This window comes from Macrosteles quadrilineatus, unplaced genomic scaffold, assembly GCF_028750875.1.
Source record: "Macrosteles quadrilineatus isolate MER2022 unplaced genomic scaffold, UCM_ALF_1.0 Scaffold_9__3_contigs__length_116548681, whole genome shotgun sequence".
Taxonomy (NCBI): Eukaryota; Metazoa; Arthropoda; class Insecta; order Hemiptera; family Cicadellidae; genus Macrosteles; species Macrosteles quadrilineatus.
The window spans coordinates 3,041,144-3,059,631 of record NW_026542602.1 but is presented as its reverse complement, the minus strand read 5'-3'; the positions used below and the strand labels follow the sequence as shown (position 1 = coordinate 3,059,631).

At 34.3% G+C, this 18,488-nt stretch overlaps 1 protein-coding gene across 3 annotated transcripts in view; it reads right to left on the bottom strand.

The window, feature by feature from the left end:
• Window positions 1-18,488, bottom strand: part of LOC129002299 (collagen alpha-1(XVIII) chain-like) — a 392,307-nt gene that overhangs the window by 333,319 nt on the left and 40,500 nt on the right. For all 3 annotated transcript variants that reach the window (XM_054429992.1, XM_054429990.1, XM_054429991.1), the window contains exons 3-4: window positions 11,371-11,630; window positions 9,286-9,570 (exon numbers count right to left, since the gene is read on the bottom strand). In XM_054429992.1, coding sequence (XP_054285967.1) covers window positions 9,286-9,570; window positions 11,371-11,630 — 545 coding nt within the window. The remainder of the gene's footprint in view (window positions 1-9,285; window positions 9,571-11,370; window positions 11,631-18,488) is intronic.

Genomic DNA, 18,488 nt, shown 5'->3' with positions numbered 1-18,488 from the left:
AAGAATTATTCCTACCAGGATCCGACTAATATCCGATAAGAAAACAAATGTATCAAAGCTATTTTCATTTTCAAATTTGTTCATGTGTTTACATGTTGTTTGTACACTCTAAACTACCTAACACAAAGATGGATGTTGAAAGAGCTTTGAGCGGCTGTTAGTGACAGCTCACATGACAGTACTCGGTCAACTGAAATGTCTTCCATAGAACACGTGTATTTATTTTATAAACTAACCATTGACCAATGTTATACTACTCTTTACTCTGCCTACTGGATTGGAAAAGTTAAAAGTATGGATTCCTAAGGTATATTTTCAATCATGTTACGCATCTAGTTGTCTATTATTTTATATAGGTAAAGCAATTTATGAAAAGACTGAAAGAATTAATGGTTATGTTAATTTTATGGTACATGTAACAAATCTATTCATATATTTCCTATTAATTAGTATACTGGCATTTTATATTCGTACAGCAAAACTGCGAGATGTATAATTAACTAAAACATCACTTTAGTTCAAGGTTTTTACTTCGAGTTTTTATGTAATATCAAAAGGTCTATTTCAAGAATGACACCTTTTCAATGTTATTCAATGCCACAGAAAATATTGATACTACACAAAAATATTCATCAGGCAATCTCTTCGTCCATGACCCAAATTAAACTACGAATCACTCCTAAATTTTTCCGAACTATGATTGACCCTTCTCATGAAAAAAATCTGCATCCAACAATTGAAACGTAATGCATCGATAGTCATGTAATTTGTTTATACCCTAGCAATAAAAATTCACATGCAGGTCGTACAACAGATTTAATCCATCTCACTCTTTCAGTTGTTTTAGTTGTAAAATTCAAGGATCTACTAAGGTTTGCGTTGTATTTTAATCATGTTGGTGGGTTCTTGGATATTTAATGTCACACTGTGTATGTAGGCAGTGTGAGTGACATGAAAGACCTCATTGACTCACTTGCGTCTCACTCTTGTCATTAGTGATAACAATGCCCGTGTAGTGTGATGCAAGTGTGACCTGCTCTGAAAATATACGTTTTTATCATATAAAATAATTCCACCCTGTAAGGTCAAACCTAATTAGTACATTTTTAAACCAATCTATTATTATATACTAGCTGTGTGCCCGTTCTACGCACGGGGATCTTATAGTAGTCAGTTGAAACCTTCTTATATTAAGATCAAGAGCAGCAATTAGTTTGCATATTTGCAGATATGCTGGCAAAACTATTATATATAAACCTTCGCAAATACAGTATCTGACAGTTCAAGCCAAAATAAATGCTTCGCAATTAAATGTCGCCCGGATCGTGTTGGTCCATATGTCCAATGATTAAACTTAAAAATGTTTTATAGATCCATGAAGCGTAGCCCTATAATAATATAATATATAATATAATATAATATAATAATATAATATAAGTAGGCCTATATTGAAAGTTACTTTCCACATCGGTTAACTTAAACGTATTTAAAGTACTACCTCAACCTCACCATTTAACACTTTATTCCGGTTGACATTTTCAGTATCAAAGGTGCTCTTGTCCATTCCGTGAAACACTGAGAAATATGGACATTAATGCGTTACCAACATACAACAAAACAACACAATACAACAATCCAACAAAGGCCACGAACTATTGATACATAAACAATATAAAGGCGTAAACAATTCATGATGGTTTGCCCAACAAATGTTTTACTCAAATAGGTTACTGTATCATTTTCTTAGCAACCGGGTAAGCTAAGATTTGGAATCCAGGCAGAAAAAGCAAAACTTATACAGAGTTAAGACATCACTTAAATTGAATACGGACGGCTCTAATAAATAAGGTGCAACACCAACGATATCTAATTTGTAAACTACCGGTTCTAAGGAAAAGAACCAGTACCTACGTAAGAACCTACCTAAGAATTACAGTAAATCGGACCAATTAAATACATTAATATCTAGCTTCGAGGTTATTGATCTCTTGCTTTTGGATTTTCTCGTAAAAAGTTATAGCGTAAACTTATCGGTGTCAGTTTGAAAAAAGCAACCTTACCCAAACAACTTTTTGTTATTTAATAGATTACGCATTCTCTAAACAATGATTAGTATATCTATTAACATTAGAAGGAAATGTGACAAAAATCACACAATGTTGGGGTTTTGGTCATTTGTAATTTTATTTTTTAAGTAGGTAGGCCATGTATTCTATGGAAAAGTACCGGTATCAAGGATCGTCGTCAAAAAGGTTGTTATGAATAAATATGTAGGCTTACGTACCCAAGATATGAGCTATGAGCTTATTGGCTGTATGGTCCAGCGATTGCATCACACGGTGAGTAGAAACAGAAAGTGACACATTGGAAAAGCGAGTTTAGCACTTCCTCTGTTAAACCTCTGTTACAATCACCCACTGCAGTTGTGATTTTTTACTTTACACTTTACACAATCGCCATTGAAGCGCCGTCAATGAGTGGAAACATTTTTTGTAAGCTATTGGCGACGATCATTTCAGTGTCACAGCCCTATACAACACTGATTCAAGGTCTTCTTCTTTCTGGTTGTCAAAACTCAAGAAACATTTTATACTCAAAGAATTTCTGGTTCCGATTTGGACGATGTCTAGTTATTTAATTTCATTTGCGGTTACACTATTATTGCACTTGCGATTAATTAAATCCGTTATGTAAGAAAAACGTTTTTAATCTCACTTGGTTGGGATTTGCTTTCAAAACGTGATTCGAAATAGTTGCGGTATTTGTAAACAGCATTTGTAAACATGTCATTGACAGCTAGAAAAAATAATCTTGATCCGAACAGCTGTTCGTTATTTCATAGACGATTCTGTGATAAAAATTGAACGAAAATTTGACAAAAATCGCACAAAACTGCATTTTTGAACGTCCATAATTTTATTTACAAAGTAGTGAGGCTCTATTTAAATCACTAAAGACACTCTCGCCAATCCAGTGAATACATTAAAATGGCTTGGATCTTGATATGTACTCTGGTTTTCACGGAGAAGATTGCGTAAAATGCCATCTTGAGTGTTACAGACAAAGGGACAGACAGACAGACAGAAATTGAGATAAGACTCGTTTCTGCTTCTTTAATGTATAAAACGTAAAAATAACCTAAAAGTATATAATTCTGAGCAATGTACAGACAAAACTCTAATTTTATTTATATAGATATAGCAGTTATTATTTGCTCGTAATTTAATAAAATATAACGGTACAGAATTGTTAAAATGGTACTGATAATAATTCGTAATTGTAATTCATGTGAACCTAAAAGTTTTTCTGGTTTTTTTTCTGGTAATTTTTAATTAGCTTTTTCGTGAAAAGAAAATAAAATTTTACTTATATTCGAGGCTTGCCCCCAACTCTGTCTTTTAAACCTAGGGCGAAATCAATTAAAATAACTGCTCGTATTCTAACACAAATAATCTTCTGAGTACGATTTTTAGCATCGTGGTATTTTATAGATGAAATATTTTAATAATGGAATGTTAGGTTGTTTCCTAGGCTACGATTCGTCATTATTCTTGTAATAATTTAGTTAGTTTATACTAGTTTTTTGTAAGATACAGTTAATGTTTTGGAGCTCCTAATGTCATTATTACGTGCGTGTCCAGACTAATGATAGAGGCTCATTCCCAAAACAATACGTGTGGTTTATTAAGAGTAAAACTTTATTTTGTGTTGGACTTTTCTAATTTTGTATCCAACAATTTTTGTTTAATTTTTGGCAAATATTTTAGAACACCTTTTAACAAGATTTTAGGCTTTAATTTTTATTGGAATTGATTTTTCAAAATAATTAAACAATCATTTAACTAACCATCGGTTCTAGCTTGAAATCTGTTAGCTAGTTAAGGAGTATTTATAAAAAATGTAACATTTATTTCTGAATAGGTTATGTGTACATATTTAAGAAATAATTGTATCCCATAAACTAAATAATTGTATCTTGATCTTGTATCTGGACAAGATATAATTGTATCTTGATTTGCTATGACCGCACACTAAGTAAAGTAATGTCAATGCTATAACCAAGCATTGGATTTTCAAAGGTCAAGTGACTGTATTCAGCCCCTCTGGGGGTAATTATATGAGAGTACAAACCTGTATCGTATTTCTGGACGCAATGTATCTTATATGTCTATCTGTCCTCAAAAATTGGTTTCGTGCTTTAAAAATCCTTAACACGGGTAATGCTTGTTAAAAGAACCTCACTCTTTCAGTATTCAATAGCAAATGTTAAAGACCCAAAGAAACGGAAACGAAATCCATCTAATAGTCTACTTAATATAGAGATGATTTATTATCAAACATGTATTTTCCACTAATAAGACGATTGAGTCGTTTTCAATTGTATCAATATGATCACTAGCATATATACATTGTACAGGTATATCACAAATATCCAGCCTATATTCTAGTTTGCGTAGCATTTAAAATATAGCCAATATAGCAATATAAATATAGCAAAATGTAAAAAATTACAAACCTTAGCTAATCAAAAACTCGACTACATAGCGATTGTCATCTAGAAATATTTTTAAGGGACTATTATTTAGTCTATTATTTAGTCTATAGGTTAGTGAGACTCTATAGTCCCAGAGAAACGGGTACGAATCCTGTTATTCACTAAATTATTTTGGCTATGTTATAACTCATTGAATTGGCAGTACAGAATACACCTTACGCAGAGGGTCTGCCTATTTAGATAACTAACATAAAATAGTCCCTCAATCAGGCATAAATTTATATTGAAGAACTCACAACAGTAGAAGCCACACGATTTTTATAACAACATATTTGACAAATAGTTTCCCGTTGGACAGAAGTCTCCTGAATACATTTTTTACACTCTAGAAAACGTTTACTAAACAATAACATCCTTATAAAAGCTCTTTATCTTTATACAGAAAGCTTTTACTTTATCCTTCCGATCTCTTGAAAAAGAGAAAATATCGACGATATCCAGTCTTGAGACACTATATTTCCCTCTCTTCCTCCCTTCGTGTTATATTGAAACAATATTTCTTATATTACAAAATAATATACAACTTTATTGTTTTATTACACAATAAAAATATAATGTTTTGGTGTCTTTTAATTGAACCTTATTTCTTTATGGTTATTTTTGATTGAATTACAATGCATTAGCTGGTGTTTATTGTACTTCCAGTTTAACAATTTTTACTTGTTTTAAAACTCTGGAAAAACTTTAGAAGTAATCAAGTATCTGATATATCTTAATAATGTTACAAATCAATCCCAATTATATTATAGGCCTAGGGATTTAAATGTTTTGTTCCAATCAAAATAGTTCTGCTTACCATATGGTTTGAAGTGAAGTTTTACCCACTCGAACAATATACAGCCGCATGTTATTTTAGTACACAATAAAATGAATACCTGTGTTTACGAAAGTCTTCATTTATAACTCGGGATCATATGTTAAAGTAATGTTTGATGTTTAAAGCCGGCATTAACGTTACAAAGGTGAAAGGTCAGTGATAAAACTATGCAATTAATCACAGACTAAGAGCCCTGGAGAAGCAGACATAGTCGAGTGCGAAGCAGTGTTCTCATTGTGGTAGTTATAGTTAATACAGTAATAGCTGCTACATGTTCATGCGTAGGGCTTAAGCTTTCAAAAGAGTTGTGTGGACCAAGAACAGACTTTAAAATAAATATATATATGTAGCTGTAGATTATATCCACCTCATTATCAATGCAAGAAAATGTAAATTCATACAATGCCAGCAACACGTAACATGTTAATCGTCAAAATAATTTAGAGTGACCTAAAGAATTTAAAAACATGACTCTTTTTAGAAGGTAAGCCGGTACATGTTTAACATCTAATTATACGTATTAGGATTAGGATAAACCATTAAGTAGCGAATTGTGAAGTTTCCCATTTTTCAAACATACTTATTCCCTTGATATTATTCTTACAGAAAAACTACACAAATTATTGTATCAATCAATCAATTGAGATTTCGTGGCTGGATGGTAGACCGACCATAATCTGATACGTTACGTTGCGATGGTCAAACCAATTTGTGGCATCCAACATTCGCCATCAGACAATAATCCTTGGATTTGATCATAGAAAAGTCTTGTGAAGATGGTTTTGAGTGTAGGCTCTTATATCACCTTCGACTATTAGGCAAGGGGTCGACAATTATTATAAGTTTCCGCAAATATTTCCTTATAGAAGTGATTAATACTAATTATTCGTAGTATGTCTTAGGTCCGAGACCTATGTACTTTTACGCTTAGGGCTCCATAAACTAACGTCACTAGAACTATTTTAATAACTGTCACATGTTGATTAAATTTTAATTCAACGTGTAAACTAACATCCTATTTGACTGGCTTTAATAACAAATTCGATCTTTTCATTAGTGCCATTGGGTTTAGTAGGGTATCTTCCCTCAAGCAAGGAGTTTTCTCTGTTTCGTTAAACATTTTCAATCCAATGTTTTATCTATGAATAATAATAATAAGTTAAACGATTTGCATGGGCTATTTTTAGCCTATTTGTCACCGAGGTATTGCAAGTTGTATGTGCTGTTCGAAATCTCACGGTATTTATTTAATAATAATAATAATTACTTTCTTTATAAACAAATTTGAAAAGGTTTTGCTCGTTTTTTTTCTTAGATTTCACGTTTTTTTACAATTACTTTTAAAATTATAAAAATTCCGTTCTTGTTTTTAATTAACTTATATTTTGGAATAGGAAATGTGTATCTATAAATCATTTCACCCGTTCACCTTCCCAGTACGAATTACTACAGTAAAATATCGCACGATCCTACATCAAATCCCATTAAAGGATTGCCAGAACAGATATAAAACTCCGGAATCGCCGGCTTTCCATGTACAATTTAATTATTTATAGAACCAACGTTCTTCCTCGTTATCGGAGGTATGATTTAATTCTTCAGGTTTGTATTTTCTATTCTTCAGTCATGTTTATCTTCTCATCCTGATTTTCGAAATCACTTATTTTTAAAAACAGTCTCAATAATTTATTTTTCGTTATTCAGGGATGTATCTGTAGAATTTAAAATTTATTTCACACTGTTAATTGTTTATCGATAAAAAAATATGTCCTCGAAACAATACATGTCCAAAAATATGTCCTCCCTATACAACTTCAATTTACAACCGGCGAATTCATTGACTGGCGTCACTTTTATGGTAAATCCGGGTTTTTTTATTCCGAAGAGTCAATGAATAGATTAGATTTGATGTAATTAATTCAAACAAGAAATCTACACAACTCGAATAGTTTTGCTCCAAACACAGAGGCAAAACGCCTGCTACATTGCCTATGCAATATCACACCTCTGCTGCCGAGCAAACAAAGTTAATATGAAGGAGTTTCATAAACCCATGAAGATGAATAGAGTGTAAAAAATATTCTAAAATCTAAATTTTTCTATTTTGGATATTTAAATCTCACAACGGCATGTGTATTGCATTTTCAATACATACTTCTTTGTTATAATAAACGTTGGAAATTGTTTTCGGCCATGTTGCAAAAGGCGATTTCTTAATCGTTTTGCACGGAAACGAACTGTAGAGATACTTTTCAAAAATGTAACAAATAAAGGAAAAAAGGAAGAGCGTCGTTTAGAATTAGACACGAATCCAAATTCGAATTCAAAGCCAAAGTCTTGTGACAAAAATAATTTCGATTTTATACTTTTGTAAAACTGTCTACTAAAACAAATACCCTTTAGCATTTCCAAGAGACAAATTTATTTCTGAGCTCTCCTAAGCCCCGCACGCTGCACTATCGACGCTGAAATTTCCAATTTCATGGATGAAATCCCCTTATATTTTCTAAGCACTCCCGCTACTCAATAAAGTGATTTTTCTTTGTAAATCTACAACGCTTACGAGGAAATGCATGCAATTCTGTGTTACATTTTCAATATAAATTTGTTACAGTGACAAAGAAATTCAATCCGGGTGCCAATGTATAAACAGGATGGTTGACTCAATCAACCCAAATCAATGATGATAATAAGCCTAGCCTAGTCAAACAATTGGGAATCTCCACGACAACGTATTTTATAAAAATTGTCGATACCCTCATTTAGTAGTAACACGTGTGACCTCACCTAGGCAAAAACAAATTTAAATTCTTCTAATTGGTCTAAATGTCAATAAAGGGATAATCTTAGATGCTATTAATTTAGTAAAAGTTACTATGTCCAACGATAATTATCACAAAATATTTTTTACAGCGGTAAAATACTTATCAACCGTTACTATTTTCTTCTGCAAAATCAATATAATGAAATTTAAATTTTAAAACATAAATTTGATGTGTTCGAATCACTTTTTTTCTGCGTAGGGTGTAAAAGCACTTCTTTAGCCCCACAAAATAGCAATTTTCGCTGGAGTATAACGAAAATCATTGTAAAAAAATTACATCTTCAACTTTTCAAATTTTCAAGCCGATTTTTGTACTCGCTTCGAAATCTCAACACCCGTTGGTGGCTGTGCGAGTTACACGGCGCAACAACAGCAATAATGTCCAATTTCACGGCTCCTTGGATGCTCGCCGACACGATTTGTGTTTTGTCTCGAAAACAGAAAGTTAACGCTGCATCGTGTAATACGTACATTCCAAAACAGCTGACTCATAACTTTATCGTTTAGAAAATATGGTAATTATCCTGTTTTGTGTAATAATTCCATCAGCTAATTGATAGTATTAAAAAGTAAAACTACTGGGGTTCGTTGAAACGAAATAATTAAAGATAATTTATTGAAATTAAAATTAGATAGAAATTAATTAAAAAGTAGAAAACAATATTGGCATTTGGATACTTGAACTTATATTTTTCCCTTTTAAATCTCTACACCTGTTTGTAAGGCCTATACATTCGTTATGCAAATGTCTTACCTGCAACTGTTTGCAGTTTTTTTTCCTTTGTTGCCAAAGGTTTGTTTGTTTATTCAAACAACTCAGAGAGCTAGATAACCTTGATTATAACCAAATATATTAACCACTACACACACATTACACAATACACATATATATAATTTACAAAGTTCTTTATCATGAGGAGTGATTAAACTATACTACATCTTAATGGTGGTAAAATCTCCTAAATTACACCTAGTCTTACTTAAAAACGTATCAAAACCAATGAATAAAATATTTGTATTTACAAAAGCTAAAGTACACCCACACAACAAACTAGAGTAATAACCATTAGACATCTACAATGTACTCACATCTAGATGGCCGCCGAGTGCTGGACCCGCCTGGCCGACGTACAGGGTAGACCCCGGGACGAACGTCACTTGTGGAGGCCGTGGTACTGGTACCGTCGCGGACAGCTGGCAGTTGAAGAACAACGAGACGGAGGTGTCTGTAACCGCCAGGCCTACCCTGGTCCACACGGCGAAGTCCGAGGGAACCGCGAAGCTGGCCAGGGGACCCGAGGAGTCGCCCAGGTAGAGAGCGATCTCTGACGTGTTCTGGTCTCTGGGAGTGACCTGCAGACTGAACTGTACAACCTGTGAAACACAATTAATTATAATGAGCTGTTTTGTAACTACAAACAGGAACAAGTAACAACTGTTACTGAACAACAATATGTGTTGGTATCAGCGGAATTAGCTTTCACCTTTAAGGTCGATGTGGTTAGCAAAGGAATATATGTCGGCCTTAGCATAGACTAAGCGCCTTAGTCACTAACAAGACTACAAGACCGCGCCACTCATCCTACACTCATCTCCATTCATACTTGGCTTAAAATACCTACTTTGTATGGTCGCCATTTAATAAGAAAGTATTAAAGTAAGTATAAAGATGCGCTAGTGGCTGTATCGAGCTCAATCTGAACGTTTTACTGTACATAGTTTTGTCTATCACGCTTATTTACAATCGTAATTCTCTAGTTCCCATCACCTACCATCATGAAAGATCAAACTAAACTCTTGGTTTTTATAGGCTCCCATGCATACCAACAGACCAACAGTGAGTAGTAAATCTTCTGACACAATACACTGGTAATAAAACCACACACACTCTATGGTCAGTAACAATAGCCAGCGCTAGAGCACTAGAGGTAACCACGGCTAGAGGCTAGATATGTGATGATGCGGTGGAGACTAAATAAGTTATTATATTAGCATGGCGATAGCATCTACCACGGTATAGCCTGGGGCAACCGCGTCGTCTTGGAGAGGTGTTGTATTTAACTATGCAATTCCAGACGATACAAGATGGTTAGGAAGAATAAAAACTGGAGATAAAAAAGTGAGACTCATTTATTCTAAAATTCGTGTTGAAAACTTTAAGAAGACGGACAAGAATTTAATATTTATGAAATAAATACATAAATACTACATTTTCCATCACTGACCAGTCAAAATATACATTTTACGACCGGCCGGGATTTTCATTTTGACTCCATTAAGGTGGGAAGATTGCACCGGTCATGAACATAGCTTGAGTAAATACCGGTAATGCTTTTTGTTCGTTTTCTTCATGTTGTATTCGAATGGGATCAATATTTTGTTTATCTTTGCAATTGTGTTACCCTACACTGTCGTTTATGAGCTAATAATTTCAAGTTTTAGGTGTCTTTCCATCAGAAAACAGGATCAGATTTCTGATTTAAAAATGTTGTGAAACGTTTGTTTTACTAATCTTTAATAAAAAAATATCCACAATAATCCGTTTAACTTACGAAATTGCCGTCACCTACAAGTGTAAACAAACCTGATGTTTTTACATTGTAATTTATAATGTTTGTTAAGCGAAGAAATGTACAGTATTACATACAATTGTTCATTGGCCTCTCTCTTTATTCCATGGTGAGATGAAATTACATAATTTTCTAAGTAAATGTTTTAAACATAATATATCTTCTGCACTTAAATTTTTAAACATATGATAAAACAAGTATGGGCACAAGTCTTTCTGTACATCACAGAGTAAACTGTCGTGATCCATCCGTTCTTTTCTTCTACTCAGCACTAGCCACCATAACAAGATGTCCGAAAAACTGTAATAATGGTGAGAATAGTGTTTATATTCAATCATAACCTATCATAAAATTACCTAGGCCTTCGGCAACTTTCTAGTAAAATGCATAGTACTCTTCCAGTTCCTATTCAACATCGAATACTCAATGACAGTTATACGGTAAACATTAACATCATCATCATCATATTGATATTGATGTTAACACAAAATTATTGGTATGCACTCTAACTTCACTGATAATGACTATGTATGGATATTCACTGTGACCATTATCTACTGTGTCCCGCTTGTTCCTCCCTTATACCTCTTGAATCACATCTTACCTGATTGCTCGGGTCGACAACGGCGAAGAGGTAACCACCGCCTCCACCGCGGATCCTGGCCGTGGCGGTGACTGCCAGGGGGGCGGTCATGGTGTCCGGGAGGTACGAGGAGTAGGAAGTGGAGACATTGGCCCCCGGGAGGAGTCCGAAGGCGGGGAACTTGTCGGGGCCCTCCTCGTCAAAACTGATGTTGGGGTCTACCGGGTCGTCGGGGCCTGGCACCCTGATGGCCCCCGTCAGGGATATACCTCTCAGCTGCCCTGAAACACCATAGCGATGGTCAGGAGTGGAATTAAAATAGGAATTTCTCTGGATATAACCAGTGATCTGATTGTTGTTCATACACTATGACCACTTAGCTATCCAACTTGTACTTTTACAGTAGTTAGGTATCGCAAAGATTCCATGAGATAAATAGTCAATGTTGTCACTAAGTCTAGTATATAGCACAGGACCTCTTTAGCCTTAATTAGAAAAGTATAATTGACAAGTAAGTGCTTAAAAATTACGAAGCAGAAGTTGAGAACTACGATTCAGCAACAATTTACACATGTCCTTTCGGAGTTTTATATTAGGCCTTTCTCGTATTCCTTCTATTACAAAACATTACACGTCACTTTACACTTGTGCTTACAAGTATGAATTGTTTGTAGGTGCGGCCTGCCAAAGACAAACGCACCTACTAATTTTAGCTTTGTAATATAGAAGAAATCTTATCTTGTTTGGATTTAAAATAGAATCTTTCGTATTTTAAGTCAGAGATCTTCCTTATTGGCTCGGTTTATTTATAGAACCTTAATTAATCTACTTTGTCATATTTTCGTGATGCAACCTATTTTTGTAATATTGCATTTTTCTATCCCACGTAGGCTTTGTTTAATATTTCGTTATAAAAAAACTAAATAAACTTAACGACGTAGTTTTTAAATATTTTGATTAGTAAAATATTGTGTGTATAAACAGTGGGGTTAATGAAATTATATATTTTAGTTAATAATTCTTAAATGTGAGCTTGGAAAAAATGAGGGGCTAAGATTGTGTAGAAGGAGGGTTGAAAATGCCAGTAGAATGTTAATGTATTCTTAAAATAATAAGCTATTACAATGAAAAACAGAATGAAGTAGGTCAGGTTACTTGATCTAGAGTGAGTATGTAAGAAATGTTACTATTGTAGAGTGTTCAGAGACTGGAGACTGAGCCAAGGTATTTTAGAAGAGTTGAAGCCTAAGGTATATGATAGTTTAAAGATTTGTCCGTTTAGAATGTTAGCAAATTACAATACTAGCCTAATATCTGCACTCGCCTCTTATAATCATTTTGAAGAAAATAATTTTTAATTTAATTCCTCGGTTTTGAACGCAGTTTTCGATGAATTTCAAGACAGAACAATTGAAACTCAGGTGAGATCAATTTTAAACACAATTCAAGAGAAGATTCTAAGTTCGGTGTGTTTCTAACCAAATGGTACCATCTCGGACTTCGGTTCGAGCGGGATAGGTCGATCCCCGCACGTCCTAACTAGTTCAAGATATTTGGACTTTGGACCACATGTAGAAGCGGTTAATTACTACATTCACAACGCCCTATACTGGCAAAAGGTAGCCATGAGGTTTTCCACCATTACACTTACATCTTATATAGGTTTACACAAAACCAACACATGTTTAACCCGCACTGTGACACACCTAGTAAACAATCGCTAATCGAAATCTTATCTCCACCTAGAAAACGTGGTAAACAATGAGAGGCGTGGGAAATACAATGAGGAAGTGCGAGTGACATTACCGTGGCACGAGTGTGTGTGTATGTCTGTGATGTCAGCCGAGCTATTTATATCACACAGCCGTCAGCGACGCGCGTTCTGTCATCTGTCTGTCGATTGCGGTCATAAACGGCGGGAATTATAAATGGCGGGAGTCATAACACTCACGAGGTCGATCAAACGTTGAACTGTTGAGACTACGCTTGCCAGTCAAATAAAGAGTACCATTGACGTTTGTATGCTGCATTATACAATCTAACGTCTACTGCACTTTAAAATTAAATTTTTCTCTCTGTTGGTATCATGATACTGTAGTTGATGTGACCTATAATACGCTAGGGTTGACAATGAGCTGTGTCCCTTCACAGTTGCTTGGAAAATAGGAGGCATTTTGAGTCAGATAAGTAATTTACATTGCATTTGATTCAACTACGTCTATATTTATTCTAAAAATACAGCTTTAATATAAAAATGACATTTCACGTAACTCATAGACATTGGTGAAACACAGAACTCTAAATTATAGTATCACCTAATACTAAATAGTGAAACTGATTAATTCTTGATGTTTTTGAACTGCTGTTTACAACAAAGAATTTTGTATTAAAGAATCAAAAACATTTTTGAAGAAAATCCGTCCAAACCCCACATATATTTGGCTAAGCTGGGAATTGAACCCGTTTCGTTCGTAAAATCTGAAACTCAATCACTTGGCAGGTAACACACCTATAGGTTTTCATTTGTTTACCTTTTTAAAACATTTTAGTGAACAAAATTTAGGATTTTTTATATTTTCAGTTGGTAATGAAAACGTGTGATTAAAATAACTTATGAATAAGTAGACGACAGTCTCCCTCAGTGGGTATAGGAGTAAAATATACAAAGAAAGACGAACAGTTTTCTATATTCGGTCTTTTATTCGCCGAATCCAAATCCATTAGTATGATAAAATGACTGTTTGATCCATGTATAAAACCTACAAAGAAATTGGAAATGTCTATAATATATTTACATACTAATATTTTTTCCATCATGGTTAAAACATTTTTTGCAAATGATTCCTCGATTTGTTCCTAAGCATATCACACAATATAGCGCGACGCGCCGCGTAGCTGTGAAATGTAGTATTAGCTCCTGACCTTTTCCAAATTTACATTCACCGCCGGAATCAGAACATGTTCAATCGGAGCATTGATCAAGATGTTCATTGGAAGGCCATTTAATTAGGTTGATTGTAGTTTTCGCAGCCAAGAATGTCTGGCACTACGTCTATCACGGTGTATTTATCTTCATATTAGCCCAGTTCTAATTGCACACTGTACTTGTGGTTAAAACTACCGAAGGAACACTCAAACCCCCTCCTAAGAATTAAATTCCCCTTTGACACAGTACTCTTATAAGAAGGTGATAGCGATTAAGCTTATCCTTTCCCCATCATGGAAATTGCAGCTGGTAGGATGATATACTAGAAAGGTATATCATATACCTTTTTTTATACCTTTTTCTAAAAGATGTTCCCCTATGTTAATGTTTATTTTATTTCAAGGTCCCTTTAACTGCATTAACGACAAGAGTAAGTAGTATCGTTGAATATATATATACCTACAGGTAGTATTCAACTTATGTCACTACAGAGAATAATTTTAATATAAAAATTAAACAAATGTTTGCAGTATGTACCGTATTTCTCTCTTTTAATACCAGTGAGTAAGTAACGGTATGTAAAATCGTTTTAATTGTACTCATATAGAGGATCGATACTTTACTACAGATAAGACTATCATAAATAAGTTTAAATAACCAATTCCGTAGTTTATTTTACTACCGAAAAATAACCACCTTAAACATTACAACCCCTAAAGGCTTACACACAAGTTATACTTAAATAAATGCAACTTTCATTTTACACTTTATTCTAACTTAAGAATGAGTAAAATGGATTGGTCGATACGGCGTGATTGAATCGTGCCCACTTGAATTGAAAAGGAATCAAGAATCAAGAGTCAAAATATATTCCGGATCCTGCGATAGCGATGTTGCGATTCCGAATAACAAATCAAGTTGAATATATCGAAATGTAGAGATCGAATTACCAATTGTCTCCAAACGTTTTTCCAGTTTATTCCATTAAAACCGTTTCACCTCTGTGTTAAACGCCGGCTTGCTATTGGCTATTGGCTATTGGTCGATCATTCTGAGAACTGAAAACGTGTTTGAACGTGAATTCTCTGTTTGTTTTGAGTGGATCCTTGTTTTAATTAAAATCTATTTATTTAACTCTACAGCGGAGGATAAATTGTTGCACTGCAGAATGGAATTTTAAAAATAAAAGTTAACACAAGGCACTGAATGGCTTTATAAAACTATCTCACATGGTTGCTCGCATGAATATGTGTTTTCTTTTAGGAAATTATTGAATAATGATGCTCTAATTATTATAAGTATGATATACTAGCTGTAACCCGCGGGCTTTGCCCCGTTTAACTTCTTAATTTTCAAGATTATCTCGTCCGCATGGCTCAATCACGTCCTGGTTGAAGTTTGTTCGCTACGCTCACTCACCTTTAGGTTGGAGCTCGTTCGCTGCGCTCACTTGCCTTCAGGTTAGCTCGTTCGCTACGCTAACTCGCCTCCAGGTTGAAGTTCGTTCGCTACGCTCACTCACCTTTTGGTTGCAAATTAGCTGTTGTCATAAATGTAAAAGAAATAATAGTGCTGCACCCTGTTGGTAATCCTTGTAACTTTAATGCTATTGAACATCATAGAACAGAACCAACTTGTTTAATTGAAACAGCTGTTAAGATTCAATAATTCAATTTCTCATAAGGTTAACATGGGAAACTCCAGAGCCACTGGGGCGGAGCCCGAAAGGATTTTTGAAATAAGAATATGCCTATATGTTAATCGGGAATGTGAGCTATCATCATGCCAAATTTCAGCCCAATCCGACCAGTGTTTTTCGCGTTCACTTGTCACATACATCCATACATCCATAAATCCAAACTTTCTCATTTATAATATTAGTAGGATTATCAATTTGACGATATTTGGCTTCATTCCTCAAAACCAATATGAATCGATTTGATTGTTAAGTTAATTTATCATATTGTATTACTATTTATAATTGCTGTATCTTCGTAGACTAACCAAAGGTAACTTAAATAATCAATCATTCCTTAACTGATGTTGGTTGAAATTATTCAAACTATTTAAAATCTCGTTACTATTTACAATTACTGATTTATAATTGTGATTGTTTGTTTTTTCATATGCCATTTTATTTTAACTAAACCTGATTTCGAGAAATAAAAACATAAACTAAATTAAATCTAGTTTTCTATTATGATTTATATTCTTTAAATTATACAACATCCTATATTACTTTTCACAAATAGAGTTCACTTAAAACATAGACAAAAAGAGTTAAACAATTATTGTTGTCTATGCTTAAAACCAATAACACCAAAACTTTTTAGACAAAATTTTAGAGCTTTGCAATGCATTGTTATAAACAACCTTCACTGGAGACCACAATTTTAAAAAAAACTTAATACTCACACATTTTTTACTGAATTAAATGATCTTCAAAACCAATCAAAAACTTTACCGATGTTTGAGCATTGTTTTCTCCAGGTAGTCGACTCCAAGCGGCGAATATAAACACACATGTGGTATGCAAACAAAGAAGTAATGGAATGTGAATATAAAAAGGTACTTAAACGACAACCGCGGCGCACTGAAGTAACAATGGAAAGTTGGGTCAAAGCATTTACAATATCGTCACCAACTCCTGTGCAAAACATTGTGAAGAAGTTTTTGTTAAACGTTATCGATTGTACTCATTGAACGGTCAAAGCGGTTAGTTTTCATTTCATCCATATGATTAGTTTTTAAAGAGGTCAGTTGTGGTTTTATTGAATTAGTAAATTTACAGCTGTAGAAAATATATCTACATAAATGTATTTATTAGTTTTATTAATCTCTTTAATATTAAGTGTTTGTCCATTAAGTGTTAGTATTAAGTGTTAGGTCCATTTTTTATCCATAAGAAACGTCAGACTTTTCTCAAGAACGAACCAACATCCTTTGATTACAAGTTAAGCCTCACACAATTGTATCACTACCATTTCTACATCGATGGATAGTGACTACATACATTTATCGGAAGACAATCCTTGTCACACTGAGTTATCCCGGTATAAATCCCACTCTGAACACAAGGTGTAGCGTGTAAAGGCTTTGTTTCCACTGAAAGCGTCCGACATTGTAGAACACCTCTTTGTCTTCTTCCCTCATTTTTATCACCTCATCACAAAGCCTCCGCTCTGTTTATGAGGATTAGAAGAATATAAACAGCAAAATCCCTCTGTGAAGGTGGAAAACTAATTGACATTGTTAAGGTAACCAATGCGAACACCTATTGGTTCATTGTTGGATTTTTAGGACACAATAAACCGCTTAAAAGCACATCTCGAATATTTTTTTAGTATTTGGAATGTACAATAATACAATGTAGATTGAAATCGTTGTATAAGGTTACATAACTACTTGGTTTACCAATGCAAGAAGTTGTGAAAATGCTTAAGTGAAAGATGCGGTAAAAAGCATGTTGGAAAATATTACCTCGGGTCATCCATCCGGACGCAAGAGAGGGACTTTAACTACTCATTAATAGAATAAAATCTACAAATTCAAGGTAAGAAACTTTGTAATCGTATTCATTTCAGCGAGACAGGTAGATTATGTTTAAAATTAACAAGTATATATGTAAAATGTTGTTAAAATCATCCCTCTCTAATTTAGTATGCAAAATACCATCTTGGCTGACTGGGTAGAGTGTGCCTGCGAGTCAGAAGGTTACTAGTTCGCTGGGAAAGTCAGTACCTTTCTGAAAGTTTGACACTGTACTCATTCGACTTAATTATTATTGGGGTTTTAATTAACTAAGAGACAAGTGATCTCGGTAAGTAACAAAGCTGTCATATTAACTTCACGCTCTTCTCTCTTTATCGCCTTTAAGCTATGTGTAAGCGTGGGAAAAATGTAATCTAAATAAATGATAGTTGTATAGAACGCTTTATAATACACCGGTTATCGGCAAAGCCGTAAAATGTAAATCACACCGGCTACCATATGAAATCCAAACCCCTCATTATCAAGTCACTAAAACGCCCCCATCTTAAATTAAGACAAAATGATGTAATTTCTAAATGCAAACCCCATTTCGATCACGAGAAGCAGCGTTTTCGAGCAATAACAGTATATCACGTGAGGTCACAGTGTTTCATCAGATGTTGGAAACTGGTTTCCGAGCCCAAAACCATGTGACGGCGTCTCTTTGTGGCCCGAGCGGTAT